The 24319-nt window shown below is 46.6% G+C and overlaps 1 protein-coding gene across 1 annotated transcript; it reads right to left on the bottom strand.

Annotated features, from left to right (window-relative positions):
• Positions 1-557: 557 nt before the first annotated feature.
• Positions 558-15688, bottom strand: LOC119855006 (sulfotransferase 1 family member D1-like). Its single transcript, XM_038400349.2, has 8 exons — positions 15546-15688; positions 9982-10130; positions 9726-9851; positions 8299-8396; positions 7903-8029; positions 6109-6203; positions 2963-3143; positions 558-1579 (listed from the first exon to the last, which is right to left on the bottom strand). The coding sequence occupies exons 2-8, from the start codon at positions 10118-10120 to the stop codon at positions 1467-1469; spliced, it is 879 nt and encodes a 292-aa protein (XP_038256277.1). The 5' UTR covers positions 10121-10130; positions 15546-15688; the 3' UTR covers positions 558-1466.
• Between the last annotated feature and the right edge of the window lie 8631 nt (positions 15689-24319).

The raw sequence follows: 24319 nt of genomic DNA on the forward strand, positions 1-24319 counted from the left end.
TGCCATACATGTTCTTCTAGTTATTAACCATTTTACTACATTGGGTGGAGCCTTTTTTAAAAATCATTATCACATTAGCTATCCTGCAATCGTCTGGTACACAGGCTGATTTAAGTAAACCACAGTTTTAGTAGTTCTTCAATTTCATATCTGAGTTCCTTCAGAACTCTTGGGTGAATGCCCTCTGGTCCTGGTGACTTATTACTGTTTATCAATTTGTTCTGAAACCTCGTCTATGGACACCTCAATCAACAGTTCCTCAGATTTGTCACCTAAAAAGAACGGCTTAGATGTCGGGATCTCCCCCATATCCTCTTCAGTGAAAACCACTGCAAAAATTAATTTAGCTTCTCTGCAATAGCCTTGTCATCTCTGAGTGCTCCTTTAGCAACACGATCATCCAGTGGGTCCACTCACTGTTTGGCAGGCTTCCTAATGTACTTTTTTTGCTGTTAATTTCTGTGTACTTAGCTAGTTGCTCTTCACATTCTTTCTTGGTCTGTTATATTATACATTTACACTTGACTTGCCTGAGTTTATGCTTTTTTCTATTTTCCTCACTAGGACTTAACTTCCAATTTTTAAAGGATGCCTTTTAGCCTCTAACCATCTCTTTTACTCAGCTGCTTAAGCATGGTGGAATTTTTTTGGTCCTTTTACTGCCTCAATTATGGTGCTTTTAAATAGTCTCCATGCAATTTACAGGCATTTCACTCTTGTAACTATTCCTTTTAATTTCTGTCTAACTAGCTTCCTCATTTTTGTGTAGTTCCCTGTTTTGTGGTTGAATGCTATTGTGGTGGGTTTCTTTGACACGTCTCCCTCTCCAAGAATGTTATATATAATTACATTATGGTCACTGTTACTGAGACATTCAGCTATAATTTACCTCTTGGCCATATCCTGTGCTCCACTTAGGATTAAAATCAAGAATTGCCTCTCCCCTTGAGGGTTCCAGGACAAGCTGCACCAAGAAGCAGTCATTTAATGTGTCTAAAAATTTTACCTCTGTATCCCTTTTTGAGGTGACATGTACCCAGTCAGCATGAGGACAGTTGAAATCCACCATTATTATTGGGTTTTCTGTCTTCATAGCCTCTCTAAACTCCTTCAAAGTCACCATCACCTTCCTGGTCAGGTGGTCGGTAGTAGATTCACTGCTATACTCCGATTATTCAAACATTAAATTTCTATCCACGGAGATTCTGTGGTTCAGTTTAATTCATTTTAGATTTTTACTCTGCTTGACTATGCTGTCTTTCACATATAGTGCCACTCCCCCACCAGCTCTGTCATTCCTATATATTTTGTACCCTTGTATTATTGCAAACCCACTGATTATCTTCATTCCACCAAGTTCCACCTATTATATCAATATTGTCATTTAAGGCCAGGCACGCCAGTTCACCCATCTTAGTATTTAGACAGCTAGCATTTGTCTGATGAAATATAGGAAAGCCCTTTCTTCATATCTCCATTTGGCATCTGAATGTCGAGCCTTTCATCTGCTCTTTATAATGCACATCAAATATCTCATTCTGAGCCACGGTGAAGTAATTTTTCCAGTCTCCTGAAATCCCTGGTGGGAAGAAAAAAAAAAAAAAATGAATGGCTAATTTATTCTCCCCTTCCGAGCTCCTGCCTCACTCTGAGGTTGTTTCTGTTATCTTCTTTCCCAAAGATATTCAAAAAGGCCCTAGCATAGTTCTGTGGTCCTAGTGCTGTTCAGACAGAATTCTAAGTCAGGTTTTCGGTGTTCTCTTTGCCTAGATGCTTAACAAGAACAAAGGAGAAAAATGTAACAGATCAAAAGGCTGCATGAGACTTTCAAGTTAAGCAAGTTAGAGTTAGAAGCAGCGGGAGACATTTATTTGAGGGGCCAGTCCTCTGAGGTTGATGGGGTTCACACAAACTTTACATTGTCCTCACTGCTGGGGACTGTGTGTGTCGTGAGCAGAGGGGTCCTATGGAACATCTCTTCACACCAGTCATGCATCTCAGGATGTATGATTAATGCATGTACATTTTCCAAACTTCCGAGTGTTCTTGGATGCTCAACTTGAGACACCTTTAAGGTTTCCCAATTTTCAGAAAATGCTCAGTACCCACCTTTTAAAACTCAAAACATTAAAAAGTGTCTCAGATTGGTCACCCAAAAGCACCAGGAACTTTGGAAAACTGAGGCCAGTGTCTATTTTTCCTTCCCAAGAGAGAAAAAGATCTTTGTATCCAAACAATTGTTTTTAAGATGCATGCAAGAAACATCAACAGTAATTAGCACTATTGAACTGTCAATGAATACTGTGTGCACTCCCAAACTGATGATACTGACATCTGTGATCTCTTCCTGCAGGCCAGTGTCACATATTAACTCAGGTCCAGGCATGGCAAATCATTATTGTTATTTGTATTGCACCTGAAGTCCCGCAATGGGGTAAGTACTGTACGCAGACATAGTATGAGAAACTGTGCCCGGAGAAGTTTATAGTGTAAATGAACAAAGGCACTTCCTTCTGGATATCCCCATTTTGCAGATGGCAAAAGTGAGGCACAGGGCAATCAAGGCTCACCTCCTCAAAGGTATTTAGGCTTCTAATATCCATTGATTTCAGGGCCTCAGAGATTTGCTCAATGTCACATGGTGAGTCAATATCAGAGCAGGAAACAGAACCCAAATTTCCTGAACCCCCAGCTAGTGCCAAAACCACAAGATCAGTCATCCTTTCCAGAGTGCTACACCAGGATCTGCATGCTAGAAACTAAAGAGGAGAACCTTCCTCGTAGTAATTTATATGAGCTGGGCCTTTTATATGCAGCTCCACCATTAACTGGACTTGGCTCACAGAGAAAAACACTGACCCTGGGAATTTTCCTTCCTGTGAAAGTGGAATCAGGAGCTAGTAATAGCTGTAGAAAACTGTTCCTGCTATTATCTTACTGGCCTTTCCTGTAAACTTCTTACCTTTTCTCATGAATGGAGACACAGTGTGGTCCATAGCCCAGGTTGGCATCATTTCATAGTTGGCAGTAGGATTCTTCTTCATCTCCTGGAAGGAGGTATGGTGGAGGATTTTATTCACCACTTCCTCCTTCAGGTCCTTTCCCAGAAACTGGAGCACCTTCTCTATTTCGCGCTTTGGGTCCTGCAGAAAGACAGGCAGATAGACCCTCAGGTTGTGAGACATGATGAAAGATAATATATTACTGAGTAGAAGTTTTCCTAGCCACTCTTGGATGTGTTGGTAGAATGTGACAGATCTTTCTTGTATTCATTTGGGACCTAATCCAGAGACCAGTGGAGCAGACCTCTAATTAGCAAAGAGCAGCTCTTTTAATGAGTGATGCATCATAATAACAAATGATTTCTAGAGCCCAGAAAAGCTTTTGAAAGAAAAGGATCACCAAAGGCTTGCTATCCTGTAAAACTAGCTTTCAACAAAACACTCCATTTACCAAGCAGGCTGCTACTTACACACTAGTGTTCTAAAAGCAGAGGGTATAAGTTCATAGAATCAGTGAAGAGAGGAGGGGTAGGGAAAAAAAGTTAGGAGTCCATTGTAAATATTAAAAGTAAATTGCTTTAATTTGAGATCTTGCAAAAAGGGCATTAATTAAGCTTCTAAAGTTCTAGCACTGATAGTCATATGAAATAGCTTCCCCTTTTAAAGACAGAGACAGAAGCTAGCTGAAACCTTTAAACAAAATTCTCACCAGCCCTAAACTCTAACCTCAGCCAAACTGCAGCTCAGCTATACAATCTCTTGGATCCATCCCTCATTGGTTTTAGACAATCAGCCACCTCTACATTCTTTTTTATTCTTTTGCGCGAGTATGTATTCCCCACTCCTTAAAACACCTTTCCATCTTGCTTTCGGTAGCCAGGAGGAAAAAGGCCCCTCACCAGAAAAACACCCAAAATCCAAAACAACCAAAGTTAGAACATACCAACCAAGTAATATTAATCAGTTTCCTTCTCTCCAATGAGAAGCTGCAGTGTGGCCTTCCCTGAACTGCTGCAGGCCTAGCACCAGGGTGTGTTGTGGAAAGGTATAAACAGTAGCCCTTAGAAATCCCCTGCCTCATATGACCTAAAGTGGAGTCTAGCAGCCCATACCTAATATTGTAGCCGCTTCTGATTCCAGTAAGAACGCAACCCAAACCCCTTGCCTTACGGTAAGAACAGCTAAAAGCATCTTTACTCAAAGAAAACGACCAGCATAGCTATGCAAGTAAAAATCCCTGTATACACACTCCCATCCCAGACTTTCCCCAAGATCAGCCCCAAGTGTCTATTTTTGAGACAGAATGAAACCAGTTCTGCAGTTTGCAGCCTGCAGGGGAATGGTTTGTTTTCTTTCAAAGTTATAGCCAACTCAAGGGCTTTAAACACTCATTAACAGATGTACCCCTTAGATTTCCCAATCCTCTGTGGCGGTTTGCCGAGTCACAACCAGCTTCAGCTGCCAAACAGATTTCAGCTGCATTCCCCATGCACGGCACATTAAGGATGTAATTGTACAACTGCAAGCAATCAAGCTCAGTGCGGGTACACAGAGAGCTTCCGGTGGTATGTCAACTCTTCTACATATTTGCCTAGTTTTACAACAGGCTTCATAAAAAGCACTAGCCAAGTCAGTACAACCTAAAATTTCATACAGACAAAATGAGAAAGCAAGCAATTTTTCAGTAATGGTACATGGTGATACTTTTATGTCTCATTTTGTAAGCAAGTAGTTTAAGTGAGGTGAAACTTGGGGTATGCAAGACAAATCAGACTCCTGAAAGTGAGTCCAGTAGTCTGGAAAGGTTGAAAACCACTGATCTAGAGCTCCTTATTTAGGTGCGTAAATAGGAGCTGGGTTTTTCTGGAAATCTAGTTGTTGTTGTGGGGGAACACTTTTGAAACTTTTGCCTTAAGAGACTCTGAAGCAAAATGGAACAGACCTAAAGCTCCCCTGACTTCCTTCCTGTGCTTACCAAACTACCCTGTGTTCACCCTCAGAATTTCAGCGTGTAAAATCTATGACCATGTGTGTTCGTTGTGTTGCTGTCTGACTGAATGCAAAGATGTGAGACATGGGAATATTTAAGGATGGCTCAAATATGAATTAAAGATCCATTAGACTCCTAATAATCACTGGCTCAGGCTAAGCCTGGTACCTCCTCCCTCTTTGTTAGTGCTCTGGATGCAAAAGAGAATGGGCTGGGGAGGAATAACCCTGTTAATTGATTTGCCTGGTAGGTGGTGAGGGACAGCTGATGGGAGCTCGCTAAGAGGGGCATGATGTGTGCGTGTGTGGCAGGGGGCTTACTGTGTTACATAAAGGATGAGAGGAGGGTCCTGGTCCTCCAGCCCCTCCTAGTTCTACCTTCTCTTGGGGTTGACAGGGGCACAAAAGGGAGTGTTTAAGGACCAGACTAAAAATCAGGTCTGGGGAAAAGGCCAGGGGTCATTGCTTTCTAAACTAACGGGACATGAGCCATCTAGCAGTTTAGGGATTGTTTACCATATTATTATAAGGCGGCAAGGGGTGGATTAAAATGAATCATGACTTGGATCAGCTGAATCCACTGTTTTACCTATGGGCGACGGCTGTAGGCTGGAAGTTTGGGGCTGCGTACTCACTGCCTTAGTTCGGCCCTGAACGTGGCTGGTTCCTGCATTGTTTTGTTAATATTCCAGATACATGTCAATGTGCCTCAAAGCAAAATGCAAAGTATTTTCCCACTGGGTGTAGTAAAATAGGCGATTGCAGAACCACCCCACCACTCCTAAAGATGCCAGTGTTGCAAACGGACATGCAGGAGAGGAAGGATGAATTTCTGGACTCAGGAGATGTGGGTTAAACTCCTGGGTCTGTCACAGATTCCCTCTAGGCAAATCACTTAATCTGCCAGTATCTCAGTTCAACAGGCATAACACTGCTACTCTCCCATCCGGGATGTTGTGAGGCTACATTCATTAATGATTAGGACATGCTCAGATAGGACAATGAGGGGAGCCCTATATACACTTAGATAGATATTAAAATCACCCTTCTTCCTTAGGCAAAGGGGGCATTTGGAGCAGGATCCCCTGGCATCTGCTCATCGCTTCCCCTTCCTCACCTTTTTCATGTCCTCGTAGAACATGTACAGAATTCGATAGGCCTTTTTCTTCTCCCACCAGCCTTTGACGTGATCGTACCAGGATCCATAAGCCACTACATCCAGATTGAAACAAGCAACAAAGAGAAGGAGGAGAGACATCACAGCTAGTACTGGTTCGAAGAGTGCCACAGGGGACGTGAGCTGCTAGGTTATTTTACCAGGCTCCCAGAAGGAGGCTGGGAGCCCCATTGCTTGAGGCTTTTAAAACCAGGCTGGACAGAACAGTGGACTGTGTGCTATGTGCAATAATCCTGCACTGGGGCAGGGAGTGGATGGGATGAACTGATAGTCCTTTTTCTTCAATAACCAGCTGGAATTTTTAAAGGCATTTTTAAAGGGGACATCTACACAGTGACTAAAAATCCAGGGCACTGAGTCTCAGAGCCTGGATCAACTGCCTCAGGCTCATGGGGCTCAGGAAGCAGGGCTAAAAATAGCAGTATAGACATTCAGGATCAGGCTGGAGCTCAGGATCTGAGACCCTCCCCCTCATGGGGTCTCAGAGCCTGGGCCCAGCTCGGGTTGCCAGTTTAGGTTGGATGTATTCCGGGAGGTTTCATCACACGACATAATCTTTAATTCAAGATTAACCTTTAATTCCTGGAGACTCTCGGACAATCCTGGAGAGGTGGCAAGCCTAGCTCCAGAGCAAGCCCAAACATCCACACTGCCATTTTATAGACCTGCAGCCCAAGCCTGAATGAATTGAGCCGGGCTCTTAGACTTGGGGCTGCAGGTTTTTTTATTGTAGATCTACCCAGAGGCACCATCTGATCTGCTGCTTTCTTCTCCCAACCCCTTTGCTCACACTGAGTTGAGCCTATTTCTGTGGGGCAGGCAGGCAGAAGATGGGCACGTTGAGTCCCCAGTTCTGGTCTATGCCTCTGGACAGAGGGATAAGGTAGCTGAGAACAGTTTGGAGGGGAGGGGAGGATTAAAAAGGTAACTAACTAGATATGTTACATGCTTGTTCTACGTTGTCTGGTCAGGTGTTTTGTCTAGTTAGATGGTGCCGTCTGGGGAGGAGTCATATCATTCTCTGTATGTGCCCGGTGCCTGCGTGGAGCTGTTGGGCCCCACTGCAATGCCAACATTAAATAATCATTATTATTTTGGCCTTAACAAGGTTTTGCAAATTCTTCTTCTAAGTAGTGTGTAAACATTCTGGTGGGTTTCGATTCTTGGCCCCAGACCAGAAACTGAAATGTTTGGACTCTGCTCCTGAAGGGAAGGATTGTGAGGGCACCAAGTATAGTAAGAATTATTTCTATTACAGTAGCCCTGTGGGATTCCCTCATTTTAGGTACTGTTCACACATAGTGAGAGACAGCCCCTACCCCCAAGAGTTCACAATCTAAATAGATAAGACAAATTGGTAGAGCAAATGGAGTCACAGAGTGGTGACTTGCCCAAAGTCACACATTGTGGTGAACTGACTTCCCAAAGGTCACCCAGCAAGTCAGTGGCAGAGCTGGGACTAGAACCCAGGTCATCTCAGTCCTAGTCCTGGTCCCGGTCCCTATCCACTGAACCACATTGCCATGGCTTAATGTTCACATACTGCCCTAAGGAACTCGCAGTCCTGTCAGGCTCTGAGGAGCCAGGGAAAGTCACTTACACTGGACCCTTTATAACCCAATTGAATAACATATCCCTGGATTCTTGCCCAGGGGGTAAAGGGACAATCTCTTTTCTGTTGTTTACATTCTTATGCCACACCTGTTACTGTGGTTTCTGAGAGGTTACTCCTACCTTTCCCAGCCATGAACTTCCCCAGGAATGCATCCCAGGTGCCGGGGTCTGGATGCATCTTTGCCATCTGGTAGAAATGGTAATAAGAGACAGCCACATCCTTGGCATTTCGGGCAACATAGATCATCTGCAGGACAGGAAAGGGAACGTAGTGCAGTCTGAATTAGCAGGGGCTGCAGGGATTTTGATCTGACCCCCTGCATAGGTCTGGAAGAGATTTCCCCTGCTCCAGTACAAACACCATCACTGCACAACTGGCATATGAATTATGGGGAGGTTGCCTTTCTGAGGTGTCCGGCACTGGATGCTGCTGGAACCAGGAGGCAGCCTTAGTTGGGCTGAAAGAAGACAATTCCTACATCACTGTATCTCTCTGGGATGGCTGGAGCTTGTTACCTTGCAGTCCTGCTCCCAGAAGGAGACAGGGAGGAGCTGAACTGGGAGATGAGTCTTCACTAGCCGAGGCAATGGCGCCTTAGCCAGCTGCTCTGTGCCTAGAAAACACACAGGGGGTTAAAGGAATCATCTGGAGCACCTGGCACATCCTGAATGAACAGCCTGCGCTCACTGGAGAATGAGTCAGCACGTCCTACTTCTTCCTTTCAGGATGCCAAGAAAGAGGGAGGTGTGGCTAAATACCCTCCCCACCCTAACTCTCCTGCTGCTAGCTGCCTTCTCACGCATAACCACTGCACCTGAATCTTTGATCAGCTCCACTGATTTGTTCATTGCAGCCACCAGTCCAAATTTACCCTCTCTCTTTATAACCCTCCATGGGCCCACTTCAGCTTGTCTCTTGGACCTTGCCTGTCCCTCTGCTCATTTAGCTCTGGTTTCCTCTGTGACATGCCAAACAATCCTGCAACTGCTGGTGCAGATTCACCCTCTTGGCAACTGCTGCTGTCTAGAATGACTTTCCTGCATCTCTCTGCCTCATTCAAGAGGGCCTCTCTCATTTCGGATCTCATCCTCGCTGATAACTCTTTAGTTAAGCACTGGAACAGGTCACCAAGAGAGGTTGTCAAATCCCCACCTTTGGAGGTTTTAAGAACAGGTTAGACAAAGACCTATCAAGGATGATTTAGGTATGCTTGGTCCTGCCTCTGCACAGGGAGATGGACTAGAAGGCCTCTCAAAGTGCCTTCCAGCCTGACATTTCTAAGATTAGTAGCAGCAAAAGGAAAAATAAATTATGATTATTTATATAGCACTGCCAGTGCTTTACAGACATGACAGGGTCTCTGAACCTAAGAGCTTACAGTCTAGCTAAACATGGGGAACAAAAGCAGTGTAATTGTCCCTTACTCCATTTAAACTTTTCACCTGAGAATCACAGTGAGAGAGCTGCTTTCTTTTGACACGGAACAAGGAACTCCACCAGAATAAGATAAACCTAAGGCTTTGTCCCTAATGCTGCTCAGTTTCACTCTAGAGTTTCTGGCTTCCAGCTACAGATTCAAAGAAGCAGAACACATAGCACACACTAGTTCCACAACATTTTTCTACTGACTTTGTTTTTCTGTGATGAGGAGCAGGATTAATAAGCAGGAAACAAATGAGCTTTAAGGCAGGCTTTGGAGGAGAAATGGGATGATGTGATGCTGACCAGGCCAGGGAAGGTGTCCCTGGCTCTGTAATTGCGTGTTTAACCCTGTAAAGCATGTTGGTGTACGGTTTGTACAAAGACACTATAAAACCAGCTGCATTGTTGTAGAGGTTGAATTACATACAGCATTAGAAGACAGCATTCCTACTTCTCCTCCTTCCATGGCTCCTGTGGGAGGGGATTCTTGCATTTGTCTGATCTCCTGTACAACGCTTACCACTTACAAGTCCAGGGCTGCTCATTTCCATGAAAGGGACTCGATTGAAAATTGCATCCCGTTTACATTTCTCCTCATCCCCATCATTGTAAATCATGTCCACGATTTCACTAATCCAGGTTGTGCCTGGAACGTAGATTGAAAGGCAGCATTTCAGAGGTAAGCGAATTCTGTCTCGTACTGGTGGATGGATATAAAGTTAGGTGACCCTCCCCTTCCCCCCCCCACATTTAAATACACTCTTATTTTTACTTGCCTGATTTTGGGTAGGTGGAAATGAGAAGGTCATCTGGTCTGGCCTGGAATGATTCCACCTGGGCCCAGTTCTCCACAAAATGCCGGTAAAGGGGAATTTCATGGATAATCTCTAATTCCTGCCTTGACAAATGTTCCATCTTGGGAGGGCTGAGTTAAGGTGAGGAAAAAAGGGGTTAAATGGCTCTCATTATTTGCATGATAACTGTATGGAAGACATCCCTACACATTATGGAACTAACATTGGTTTCCAAGAGGTGGGGGTGGAAGAAGTAGAATTCTGTTGTTCTTGATTTCTGTAGTCTCTCTTTACATGAATCAATATACTTTGCAATTTCTAAACAAAAAAAACCAACCAACCAAAAAAAAAAACCCCACAAAAAGCTTTGTTAAAGAAGAGTTATGATTGGATGTGTTTCACTGGAGCCCAGTGTAGCCTTTTATTTTATTTAAATTTTGTAACGTAGTATTACACCACTTTGGGTTCAGCTCTGGCGGCTACAGTTTCCAGCTTAATGGTGAAAGTCATCTCTGCTACTTGCTTTAGATTTAGAGTCTCTAGGGCAGTAGTGGGCAACCTACGGACCATAGACCACAAGGGGCCTCTTAGGGTAATCCGCTGGCGGGCCGCAAGACAGTGTTTACATTGAGCATACACAGGCACAGCTGCCTGCAGCTCCCAGTGGCTGCGGTTCGCCGTTCCCAGCCAGTGGGAGCTGCGGGAAGCAGTGCAGGTTGCAGGGGCTTCCCGTAGCTCCCATTGGCGGGGAACGGGGAACCGTGGCTACTGGCCGTGCCTGCGGATAGTCAATGTAAACATTGTCTCACGGCCCGCCAGCAGATTACCCTGATGGGCTGCATGCGGCCCATGGGCCACAGGTTGCCCACCACTGCTCTAGGGACACATAAAGACCAAGGGTAGCGACCACACAGACATTCACAAGTACAAGGTCTAGTCTGTTTTACAAGTTTTATTAAAGTTATGATTACTCAAGCATATAGAAATTCTATACAGACCTATGCACTAGTTAGAAATATAGTGCTACTCACATCCTTAACAATAGTGTTAGGGTCTGATGGGTCTCTCATGGATTGATCATCAGTAGAGGGATGGTTCCTGCTGGAGTTTCCCATAGGCAGCTCAATTTTCCTAATCTAGGCACCCCCTCTTTTATGATGTGACTGTGACTATACGTCATTAGCATTTCTGCATATCGTGCACTCTGCGGTTAGGACATGTGTTAGAAAAATGTGATTACCAGGTATCTTGTAAGTAAAATATTACTTTTACTGTTAATTTTTTGCAATATCACCCATTGGTATATCTTTTCTGGTAATCTTAGGGCATCAGGTTATTCTTTGGTCACTTATATCAGCGTTCCTTAACTCTATGGCTTACGTATAGCCAAGCTAAAATCTTGCAGGCCTTAGCCCAGAGGCCTTGCATTTCAACCCTACTTACTTAGATACCTAATACAGGAGAATTCCCTCTACATACTGATCAATCTTAAACTTATATAATCCTACAATATAACTCTATTTAGCATACAATGATTATATATAACATAACATGTTAGTTAATTATATCACACAATAAACGAACAATAAACTAAAATCATTGGCTACACCAGCTAATGCCCCAGAGCAATATTACTTGTGCTTTGCAAAAATCCAGACTCTTTAAAACAACAGGCACATTCATGTTGCTAGAAAGGAACAGCTTATTTCCTTGCTGCCATATAATATTTTGTCATTCATTATCACCCCCCCAACTTGCAACTCACATCCAGTATTAACTGCCTTCTGGGTTTGTTCCATAATGAAACTCTGCTGTTTGATATACTCCTGAGTTTATTTACTGTTTCTTAAACAGGCAAGATGGTCCAGCAGTTAGGGTTCTGGCTGAGACTTGAGAGCTGGATTTAATTCTCTGCCACACACTTCCTGTGTGATCTCAAGCAACTCACTTAGCCTCTGTTGTGCCTCAGTTCCCTATATGTAAAATTAGCATAATAGTGCTGTCCTACCTCGCAAGGTGTTAGATTGAAAGGTGCTCAGATCCTACGGTAATGAGGTCCATATAAGTACTCAGTTAGAAAATGTGAGTATGGTTTTGTAAGGATTATGGTTTTAGGGTACATTAAATTATGAGGAAATGCATAGAATTCTGACAGTGTGGTGTGTGAGTGGATCAGAAGAATATTTATAATGCATAGAATTTGAATGAGTGATCTGATTGTTATGAAATGTTAATTATATAGTATTGTAGGGGTAGGTAGGCATAGGCACATTTCTCTTGTGATGCAAATAGCATGCATTTTAAGTGGTTAATGCAAAATGCTTGGGTTATAATATGTTGAAATGAATCCTTGGAATAGAAGATGGGCTGTTAGAAACAGAATCCTCGCAACATCATCTTTGTGTCCTCAGTAAAACTTTCAGGAGCATCATGCAGCTAAAACCCAGTTTAAAAATGTTACACTTGTAAAATGAATGTTACCACTGTGTGTTCCCACCCAGTCTTCATTACTATAAAACCAAGCATTCATGTCAGCTTTCACCATAGCACAAGGAAAAAGAGAGTTAATAGACACAAATGGGCTTGTCAGAAATAAGACTGAACTTCAGAACCCAAAGTTGCAATGTATGCAAATGATAAACAGTGTATACATAAATTAATTAATTCTCTTTCTGTTGACCCTGGTGTAAATCAATAGGGTCACAGAATCTCACCCACCCACTCCTGCGATAAACCTCTCACTTATGTCTCAGCTATTGAAGTCCTCAAATCGTGGTTTAAAGACTTCAAGGAGCAGAGAATCCTCCCTTAAGTGACCCGTGCCCCATGCTACAGAGGAAGGCAAAAAACCTCCAGAGCCTCTTCCAATCTGCCCTGGAGGAAAATTCCTTCCCGACCCCAAATATGGCTAGCTTCTTTTTGTCTCTGTCCATCTTTCACTCCATTTTTATGGTGGTAATATACATATTAAGAAGTGTTGCAGACCCCAGAGAGAACAAATTGCAGAGTTTTAAATCCTTGAAAAGCAGATGTATACAATATGTTAGAAGTAGATCTTAATTTGCTCTCTCTGTAGAGGATCTCTCTTGCTTTCAGCCTAGCTTCACCTCTCTCCCACATAAACCCAAGTAATTGCAGTTTTATTATTGCTAATTATCAACCTAAGAAAAGCTGAATTGTGCAACCTCCGTTAGAAGAGCAGAAAACCTCTCTAATGTTGAAGGAATTAACCCAGAGTAATCTTAGACTTCCTGCTTGACTGTTTTCCTTGTGTTGTTCATTTTTGACCTTTACACAGTGTTATCAACCCCAGGCATTCAAAAATCATGAGTCAGACCCCCAGAATAATCAGACTGGCTTAAAAATCATATTTTAAGAAAATTGGAATCTGTCTATTTGCCGTCTGTTTTTTGTTTTGTTTTTTTTTTAACATTTTGGGTCCACTCAGAAAATTCTTTCAAGCTTTTCCCTACAATCATGAGAGCTGGAAACTTTTTTTAAAAAATGAAAACTGAGAGTACATAACTTCTGGAAACGTCAAATATTGCACAACTCATATAAAACTACAAGAGTTGACAACACTGTTGTCCCAAATAGATGTAAAAGGGTGTTTCCCCAATGCAAATGCAATTTGCACCTGCAAAAAGAGAGGCCAGGCCACACTGTGTATTGTAATATCAAAACTAGTGTGGTATACAGTAAAAGCTGCAGGTACGGCCAAGAGAGGGATCTCAGGAAAGCTAAGAGCATTTCCAGTTCGAGCAGGCTGAGTGATTCTTGGACTGGGAGCTACCCCACATGGGGAGAAGTGACACACACACACTCCTGTATACCTCTCTCTCACAGGGAGGGTGACTGACTGACCTGACCCTCCCTGCCTGGTGCTCTCTGTCCTCCATGCCTGGCTGAGCCCCCGGGATGGACCCACCTCTCCTAGTATCTGGTGCCACATCTTCCCAAGACAACAGGTGGCGGGGGAAGGGGGGGCATGCAAAGTCACATGCCCCCCCCCGTCCAGATTTCTGCCAGAGCTCATACCAGAATGTGGCCAGCAGCAGCCTTTCAACACTGTGTGGGAAGGAAGGTATGGGAGCTGCTTCCAGCTGCGGGGGGAGAGGAGTGGGGCAGGGGAGGGATGACCTGGCCCATGTCTTTGCAGAGGTCATCTCTTCCCTCGTCCTCTGCTCCCCTGGGGCTGGAAGCAGCTGGTCCCTTCCTGCCCCACAGTGTTGAAAGGCAGCTAACACCCACAAGCTGCTGCTGGTCACCGACATAACCCAACCACCTCCTGTCCCCTGGCTACAACGCTGGTAGGAAGGGGTTAATCCCTAAGGATGCATTGTGCACCAGGGCCCAGGGAACCTGACTGTAGGGGCTTCATGGAACCTGACTAGAGAGGTGGCTCAGCAGGAGAGGGTGCCTAGGGGATGGAGCAGCCCCACACTCCCTGGAGGCAGGACCCAAGGCATGGAGGAGAGGGGGTAAAAGGGGTGCTAAGCTAAGTCCCTGCTCGGTGGGGGGGGGGGGGCTGCTGTGGAGCCTGCAAGCTCAGGGTGTGAACAGGCTGGATATCGTTTCCCCCGCTACTCTAGAGCTTAGCTGAGGGGCAGAGAGGCTTCCCCGGTGTGCGGGGCTTTGGCACACGCAGGGCTCGGCTCCTCCTGGCCAGTGCCCAGGGCCAGAGGAGCTTGGGCTTTCCCAGGGCACCGGCCCAGCCAGAGGCAGTGGGGGAAGGAAGGAGCCTGCTGGCCAGGCTGCTGATAAACTGAGTACTCCGACTGGGGGTAGGTTCTCCGCAACGCACTGGGAGCAGGACGCACCCCACCCGGGGGGATGTAAAGGAGCAGTGGGGCTGGGGAAGGGGCTAAGCAGGGAGAGGAGAGCGAGAGGGGGAGCACATAAAGGGCCAATAGGTGGGTAGCAGAGGTGACATGTAACTGGACACCTGGCGCCTGCCCACACTCACCCGCCACTGCAGTGTGCAGCCCATGCCAGCTGGGAACTGGGATGGGGCCCTGCTGGCTGAGAGCCAGCATGCAGCAGGGGCTGCGCTGAGGGACCAGCATAGGGAGTGGCCAGCCCCATGTGCTGCAGCTTTTCCCCTCCACCAGCCTTGCACACCCACCCCCATTGTCGGCCACTGGACCCTCCCACTCAACGCTGGTAGGCGGGCAGATGGTGAGCAGGGATCTGGCCACCAGCAGGACCCACAAGTATTGATGTGGGGGAGACAGAAAATATGGGACACTTTGCCCATATTTAAGAAAAAGTCGGGACACCTGCAGGAAGGCTTAAATATGGGACTGTCCCTTTAAAAATGGGATGTCTGGTCACCCTAAGTCTGAGTAACAACTGAGCCTGAGTGCAGCTGAGCAGATCACAATTTTCAAGGTCTTGCGCAGTGCACACAAAATGGATCAGACACACTCCCTTTTCATCCCAGGTTCCTTAGGTGATCAAGGCCACCTTTCAGAGAAGCAAAAGTAAACAATCTGAATGAAAATGCAAACGTATCCCACCCTCTCTCGGCCTGTGCAGTATAATACCTGGATATCAGGGGGCTTCCACGGGTTTTACTTCAGGGGAACCCCTGCTCCTTACGTCTTAGAGTTGATTCTTCTGCGAGAGCTCTAAGTTTCTTCAGTCCCAAGTCTCTGTTTTTCCCCCTTTTAGGCCTCAACAAGTTAACAAACTATTGACTTTTCACTTCCTGGTTCCACCCTGGACTATGTTTAAAGGGCTAATGACTAAATAAAACAAGCTGGTCTCGACATGTTCCCACTTGTCCTTTGGCTCTCAGCTCCCATGAAGTACCTGTAGTTTCTCTGTCAGGATCTAGCGTGGCATTGTGCAGCATATGTACCTCTTTCATTCAGTCTTGTCAAGGTTGTTTTCTTGTGTCCTTTGTGTTGCACACAATCCTGGCCCAGAAGGAAATGAGGAGGGAGAGAATCTGAGTGAAGGACACAGCAGTGGGGCCTGAAGAGGGTGGTGTTTCGGCTGTAGTTCAACCAGAAGTTGCAGCCCTGATGCAGGAGTGACGGGATAGAATTCTACAGGAGGGTCAGACTAGATGAACGTAATATAGTCCCTTCTGGCTTTAAAATCTATGACTCTATAGCTATGAGATGGAGGGGGGTGACTCTGCTGGAAGGATACTCGCAGACACCCATCAGTGACTCGTGTAAACTCCACACACACAGGTGGCCATGAAATGGCATGAATCTCCCTGGTGATTAAACACATCCTTTGAGAGAATGAGTGCATCCCTCACGAGCCCCCATAGTCTCTGCCCCCCCCCCCAAGCAGGTCACAGGGAGGTGAAGAGAGTGAATGGGTTGTGTTTAATACACGTGTGGTAAGGCTGAAGCTCCACTCCTCTTGGCCCTTAGGTTTGTTTCCAGTGGCTTGTGCTAGTCCTCTCCACTGGGGTGAATTGCACCTGGGTAGAGGATGTGCACTACCTGGCATGAGTGCTTCCTGCAGCTCTTCCCTCCCACCTCCCCCAGTGTCTCTTGAACATAGGAAGAGCCTGTTCCCACTGAGCAGGGAAACCCTGCTGTGGTCTAGCCTCCCTTTATAGGGACACTCTGTACCAGGAACACTTTACACCGGGCTGCTCTTGAGGTCCAAACAGGACCCCATAACATGGGGAGAGAGGTCCCTGAGAAGGCAATGGTCTGTTTACTTGCAGTACATCATGTAGCCACTAGATGTCTCTGCATGCTGAGTAGAGCTCCAGATGGTGGGAACAACGAGGATTCCTTGTGGCACTTTAGAGACTAACGAATTTATTTGGGTATAAGCTTTTGTGGAATAAAACCCACTTCATCAGATGCATGGAGTGGAAAATACAATAGAGAGGTATAAATACACAGCATATGTAAAGATGGGAGTTGCTTTACCAAGTGGGGGGTCAGTGCTAACGAGCCAATTCAATTAAGGTGGAAGTGGGCTATTCTCAACAGTTGACAAGAAGGGGTGGAAATCACTTTTGTAGTGCTAAGGAGGCCAGTGTAATCAAAGTGACCCATTTCAAACAGCTGACAAGAAGGTGTGAGTATCAGCAGGAGGAAATTAGTTTTTGTAGTGACTCATCCACTCCCAGTCTTTATTCAGGCCTAATTTGATGGTGTCCAGTTTGTAAATTAATTCTAGTTCTGCAGTTTCTCGTTGGAGTCTGGTTTTGAATTTTTTTTGTTGAAGAATTGCCACTTTTAAGTCTGTTATTGAGGGTCCAGGGAGACTGAAGTGTTCTCCTACTGGTTTTTGAATTTTATAATTCTTGATGTCTGATTTGTGTCCATCTATTCTTTTGTGTAGAGACTATCCGGTTTGGCCAATGTACATGGCAGAAGGACATTGCTAGCACATGATGGCATATATCACATTGGTAGATGCGCAGGTGAATAAGCCCCTGATGGTGTGGCTGATGTGGTTAGGTCTTATGATGGTGTCTTTTGAATAGATATGCGGACAGAGTTGGCACCAGGGTTTGTTGCAGGGTTTGGTTCCTGAGTTAGTGTTTTTGTTGTGTGGTGTGTAGTTGTTGGTGAGTATTTGCTTCAGGCTGGGGGGCTGTCTGGGTGACTGGTACCCTGGAGACAAAGCTAGGGACAGGCTGCCTGACTGACTGTGTCTGTAGTTGTGTTCCTTGGTAGATGCCTGCTGGCTAAGGCAGACTGACTCTGGGTGTTGTGACATGAGAAAGCAGGCTGGGAAAGGGAGAATGGCTCCCAACAAGGGGGGAAGTTTTGCCCAAATCACAGTTTACCACAGGCAGGAGTCGCATCGTCATAGCCCTGCCTCCCACTCCCTGGAAACCCTCCTTTCCACAGAGCACAACACCCTTACTTAGAGACACCCTTTGGGGCTGGCTGGAGATCCCACCATCCACACACACACACCCCATTTCTGGGCACTTCTCAACACAAAGGCTAATCTCAGCTCCTTGAGAGAGAGGCTCAGATTCTAGTCCTTTTCTGCCTCCTGCTAGCCCTGAAAGCGGGACATGGATACAATTGTCGGGGTTGGAAGTGTGTCACTGTGATTCTTCTTGTGGCTGGCAGGCTAGTCTCAGCCATCCTGGACCAGCCTCTGGAAATGCATGTGGGCCCAAGTCTGGGTAGCCCACGAAGGGGACTTAATCCCCCCTGGGATCCTCTAGTTCCCATTGCTAGCTAGCTGTGAATGAACAGCATCTAAGAACAGTTCCCCTCCCTGCCTAGAGCACACATGGCAACGCCTGGGCAGGGGCACTGTAGCAGTTTGCTTTGCTGTGGGACAAAGATGGAGGTGAGGTGCCCACACTCCTGGGATCTCTGTTTGACTCCTTGCCCCCCTGGGACTCCTGCCGTGTTCCCTTCCCCTTCAGGGCATGACAGGATGAGATATGTGATCCTACCAGCTCCTTGCCCCTGGCTCACTCTGCCTAGACTGACAGCTGCATCTCCAGCTGCACATGCATCTCAGTCCTGCCAGGTATCCTCATGGCATGCTCTGGACTTGTGCATAAAGGACACGATCAAAATATCTGCCTTGGAGCTGTTCCTTTCAATGTCCGGGAGAGTTGCAATGTACAGCTCAGCTGGGACAGCAGCGAGCTCTGGTAGAGACAGGAGGTGGGTGCCAGCAGCGGGAAGAAATTCTTTAGCTGCCTGGAGTGGCTCATAGCACTGTGACCTCTTTAGACATGAGCCAAAGTCCTGGGGCCTGCGCTGAATGAGGGAGAGCTGGCAAGACTAAGTGTGTCTCGTGCTTCACAAATTTTTGGGCTCTGGAAGGGGGCTGCCTGCATTCGCGCCTTTGTTTTGTTTTAATATGGGCACTCTTACTAAAGAGAGCGCCTGCTGGGGGTGTTTCATCTTTCCTTGTTTTAGCCAACTCTCCCATTCCAAAACTGAGCCTCTGACCATGGCTCCGAGGTGACACTGACAGGATTTCAGCCTTGCGGCTATCTAGGGCCACAGTAGGAGTTGCTGGGCTCGCGGAACATCTAGCCACTTCCGTTAGGTGGCCAATGGGAGCTGAGCTCTTTGGAAAATTGGACTCAGGGGCTTTAAAAGAGAGACTCCCAAACTGCCTCACTCCTTTTTGGGCCTTTGAAAATCTCACCCCTAAATGCTGTCTGTAAACTGACAGTGACATGCCTATAAACAAAGGAAACAGGTTTATAAAAGGTGACCAGTAATGGACTCTTTGGCTCCTTTGTGATCTTTAGAGAAGCCCTAACAGGTTTATTAGCTTTGTTTGTGATACCTCCAGGCTCCATTGTGCTAGGTGCTGTACAAATACATTGGAAGACACACATCCCTCTCCTGAGAGTTCATAATCTAGGTAGGCAAAGGGTGGAAGAAAGAAGGACCTCATTTTTACAGAAGGGTCACTGAGGCTCAGAGAGTCTAAGGTCTTGTCTATAAATGGGGAACAGTTGCTAAAAAATTCTAGAGCAAGCCTAATCAGTGTTCAAAGCTACTGTGGCTTCAAGAGGCTTGTCTAGGCTTTGCTTTGTCTACACTAGGGCTCCCATTGTTGGTGATAGCAACTGTGGAAAATGTTTAGAAAGTTCTCCTACTATAGACAAGGCTTAAGAGACTTGCCCAAGGTCATAGGAAGTCTGTGGCAGAGCCTTGACCATATGACCATCCTTCCTAACTGGTTGGTTGGGTTCTTTGTGTTTTCTTTTCTTCTTCTTCTTTCTTTTTAACCTTAGGATTGTTAACTGCATGTGCCCTGGTTTTGCTGGCAGACTCCTTGGAGGTCTGAGAGTATGGTGGAAGATATATATACGTATATATCTTCATGAGATATTTCTTATCCTTTTATGGAAGAGAGGGGGATGTTGAATCTTCAGTAAAGACCACTTTCCTCCCAGTTGTGGGTCAGGCATTTCCTCTAGTTAAATATTAATAGCCAAGCAGAACAATCGTACAAAGAATCCCTTCTCCTCCTAAACGTCCAGCTTTCATTCTCCAGTCCAGCCATGTGATAACCCAGCTCATTCTCCGCTCTCCAAGGCATACATGGTTAAAGTAAAAAACAAGCAGGAGAAAAAGGCCTCTTTCATGCATCAAAACGAATCAGATCAGGGAAATGACCCCTATTTTCCCCCCTTCACATGTCACTTTAAAGCAGGGGCAGGCAAACTACGGCTCGTGGGCCAGATCCAGTTCCTCAGGGCTTTGGATCCGGCCCGCGGGATCGCCCCCCGTCGTGCCGCAGGCCCCGCGCCGCTCTCAGAACTGGTGGGCACCACGTCCCTGGGGCCCCGGGGGTGGGGGGCAGAGGGCTCCATGCATTGCCATTGCTGGCAGGCACCGCCTCCTGCAGCTCCCATTGGCCGGGAACAGGGAACCGCGGCCTATGGGAACTTCGGGGGAGGTACTGGAGGTGTGGCAAGGGCAGCACGCAGAGCCCTGTGAGCCGCCCCCCACCCCAGGGGCCACGCAGGGATGTGGCGCCGCTGCCGCCCTGGAGTTGCTGTAGGTAAGCGGCGCTGGGCTGGAGCCCGAACCCCTCCTGCACCCAGCCCCCCAACTCCCTACCTGCACCTTGCACTCTTCTTGCACCCCAACTCCCTGCCCTGAGCTCCCTGCTTCACCCTGCACCCCCATATACCGCTGTCCTGAACCCCCTGCTGCACCCTACACTCCCCGTGCACCTGAACTCCCTGCCCTGAGCCCCCTGCTACACCCTGCACCCCTGTGCACCCCAACTCCCTGCCCTGAGCTCCCTCCCATAGTCCACACCCCTCCTGCACCCATGCCCTGAGCCCCCTCCTGCACTCTGCACCCCCCTGCACCCCAACCCCTTTCCCTGAGCCCCCTCATACACCCTGCACCCCTCCTCTGCCCCAATCCCTTGCCCTGAGCCCATTCCTGCACACCGCACCCCTTCCCACACTCCCTCTTGCACCCCAGCCCCCTGCCCCGGCCCTGCATACAATTTCCCCACCCAGATGTGGCCCTCAGCCCAAAAAGTTTGTCCACCCCTGCTTTAAAGTCTTTTTTAATGCACAAATACTAGTAGGGTTACCATATTTGGACATTCAAAAAAGAGGACACTCCACGGGGGGGGGGGGAATGTGCTCGTGCCCCTGACCCCACCCAAACTGCACCCCTTCCCCACCCCCATTCCAACCCCTTCCCCAAAGTCCCCGCCCCCAACTCCACCCACTCCCTGTCCCATTGGACCCCTTCCCCAAATCCCAGCCCCGCCTCCTCCCCTGAGCGCACTGCGTTCCTCCTCCTCCCCCCTTCCTCCCAGCCGCGTGAAACAGCTGTTTCGTGGCACAAGCACTGGGAGCTAGGGGGAAAAAGTGGGCACTCTCTCGAGTGATCAACATTTACTTTCTTTCTCGAACGATCAACATTCACTCTCTTTCTTGAATGATCAACTCTTCTTTGGGGAAAAATAATAATGGCAAAATTCCGGACGTTTTTAGATATTTAAAAATTCCTCCCAGGCGGCGATTTAAGAACCAAAAAGCCGGACATGTCCGGGAAAATATGGACCTATGGTAACCCTAGATACTAGGGTCTGATAGGTAGCTGTGCATCTGCAGTCATGTGTAAAATTTTTGGAAGTTATGAGCCCTATTAGTCTCCAAGAGCATGCAGGAAAGAAAGCATGGCCTAAAAGAAGACGGTCTAGACAGAACAGCTTCAGACGGGAGCCATAGGTGTTGGCTACCCCAACTCTGCAGTCATCCTTGCAGACTCTGTCCTCGGCTGATGTGATGTGATGGCCTTAATACTGTACTGATGAGGAAATGTATGGGGGAGATTTCAGGCCTTGACCCTACAAATTGATTGGCCTGAGGAGCCCCCCCATTGAGTTCAGTAGACCTGTGCAGGGGTAGGTAGAAAAATCTGATTAAAGGATTGGGACCTAACTCTCCCATGAGTTGGGAGAGTTTTCAGAGACACACATAGGAAAACAGAAACCACTTATAACTGGTCATTAAACAGAGCAGTCACCTGCACCTGGTTAACCATTTTTATTGCACGGTGACCTTCCTTTGTATAGGATTCACTGACTGCAGGGATAACAAAATGGGGTGAAACCACTTCTATGTCTTAAGGAAGGGCATTAATTCTTTAATGGAGCTAACCTCCAGTAATAAACCTAGTAAGCAGGAACGGAAACTGCTTTGGCCCACAGTTGTATGGCTGGGCAGTTCTGAAATTGTAAGTGAGCAGCATGCTGTCTTGTTAATCAGAAAATCTGACCAAAGACTAGCAGTGTGCAGACCTCACTGTAACAGGGAATTTCAAAATATTGTATTTCATTGTGATGAAGGTTTCTTTTATACTTGTACCGGATCCCTTCATTTGGACTTTTGAAAGATGCAGAGATCTATTTTTGTATGGTATTGTAGTAGTGTCTCGAGGCCCCGTTGTGCCAGATGCTGTACGCACGCATAGTTAGAGGAGACTCTTGCCCTGAAGAGCTTATAGTTGAGTTCCTGAGGTCCCTTCCAACCCTGATATTCTATGATTCTAGTCTACATGGACCAGACAGACGCAAAGCAGGAGAAAGGGTTATCATTGTCCCCAGGTTATGTAGGGGGACCTGAGTCACAGCAAAAGGAAAGGTGATGATGCCTCACCTTCGGGAGTCAGGCATCCGATTCCCATTTAAGTACAGTGAGAGACTTAAAAAGCTCTGTCTATTTACCTTCTCCAAAAGAAAAGTGAGAGGTGACTTGACTAGTGTAGAAGTACCTTCCCGGGGAGAAAATACCGGGTACTAAAGGTTTCTTTAATCTAGCGGAGAAAGGCAGAAAAGAACCAATGGCTGGAAGCACAAGCCAGACAAATTCAAATTAGAAATGTCACAACTTTTTAACATAGAGGGCAATTAACCATTGGAACCCAGTCTCAAGGGCAGTGGTGGATAAAGGACTGGATACCTTTCTGGAAGAGATGCTGTAGCCAAAAGACAAGTTCTTGGGCTCAGTACAGGTGTAACACAGTGAAATGTAATGGCCTGTGATATTCAGGGGGTCAGATTGATGATTGAATGGGCCATTCTGGCCTTAAACTCTGAATCTAACTCCCTAAGATATTTTTGAAAATCCCATTTTAATTGAATTACCCAGGCTCACACAACACAGTGAGTCTATTGCAGAGCCATGCATTGAACCCAGATTTCCTGAGTCTCACTCCAGTGCCTTATCCACGCAGCTCTCTTTCCTTGCAGACACCTACCACTGGTGCCAAAAGAAAATCTTTGTGTTGCTTCTTGGATAAACTTTATGGCACAACTGAGCAGCTGTCGTTGCATCCAGTAAAGGGCAGTGGTGTGTAGACTCACACACCCACCCATACACACACACACACATTCTCTCTCACCCCATTACACTGTTAACCGAGACTATGGGGTTTGTAGAATGCTGTGACATTAAAGTCTACATGCAATCACCTGGAACTGCGAAGTTGGTGGCTCTCTGATATGCGCTAGCTAGCAAGGAAAGGGGCTGCTCCCCTAGTACATCAGAGCACGGAAGGGTCAGAGCTGAGACAAGACCCTTTCCAAAAGACTGAGTTGCAGGGGAGCACTGAGTGCTCTGATATTTTTAAAACCAGCAGCAGGGCTAAAGAGGGTATCGGATCATTGCCACAGTGCATGGAAAGAATGTAAAGTTACTTAAGGCAGAGTGGAGGAATAAGCAGCAGCTTCTCAGTGTAATCGGAGAGGAAGGGTATGCTCCAACAGGCTAATCTAGTTTGGAATGCTTCAAAAATACCTACCCAGCAACTGTGCTTCCCGCGTGATGGACAGCGGGCCCCATGCTGCCTACACTTTAGCAAGTGAGTAACCTGACTCGTGGGAGAAGCCCTGTTGAAGCTACTGGGGCTCTCCACGTGAGTATAGTCACTCACCAGTTAGTGGCACCGGGACCTCTGTTTCTAAATATGGGGAGCTTCCTGGGAGCTCTGGAGAGAGGCTGCAATAAAAACAACCAAGTGCTTGCAGGGAGGACCTCCTGCTCCAGTGTGTGCACTCTTTGGTTTGGCTTTTTTAACTCCATCATCTAGGAACACCCCAAATGCTGCACTGAGCTAAATGGGGTGAAGCTGGCAGATGACTGGACTTGCCTTTCTCTTCAGGGTTAAAGGAAACTTCACTTGCAGCTTTGCAAATGTTAAAGTGTCTGGCAGCCACTGCCCCTATTTAGCTATTTGCTCTGCTAGGGCAGAACCAGGTGCAAGGTACCAGTTCATACCTGCATCAACTTTTCCTAGCAACCCAAGTTCTGGAATCCAGGCCATGGTTTCAGTCCATCTCTGTTACATGCTATGAAGCTGGTCAAGGA

The sequence above is a fragment of the Dermochelys coriacea genome, chromosome 4 (genome assembly GCF_009764565.3).
Source record: "Dermochelys coriacea isolate rDerCor1 chromosome 4, rDerCor1.pri.v4, whole genome shotgun sequence".
Lineage (NCBI taxonomy): Eukaryota > Metazoa > Chordata > Testudines > Dermochelyidae > Dermochelys > Dermochelys coriacea.

Excerpts from the sequence above, each read along its gene's own strand:
- LOC119855006 (XM_038400349.2), bottom strand. The coding sequence starts at position 10,120 with ATGGAACATTTGTCAAGGCAGGAATTAGAGATTATCCATGAAATTCCC. Across the intron at positions 8,030-8,298 it reads TCTGGGAGCAGGACTGCAAG|ATGATCTATGTTGCCCGAAA; the intron begins GTAACAAGCTCC and ends CCTGTCCTGCAG. Across the intron at positions 1,580-2,962 it reads GTCTCCATTCATGAGAAAAG|GGATTTCAGGAGACTGGAAA; the intron begins GTAAGAAGTTTA and ends TCTTCCCACCAG.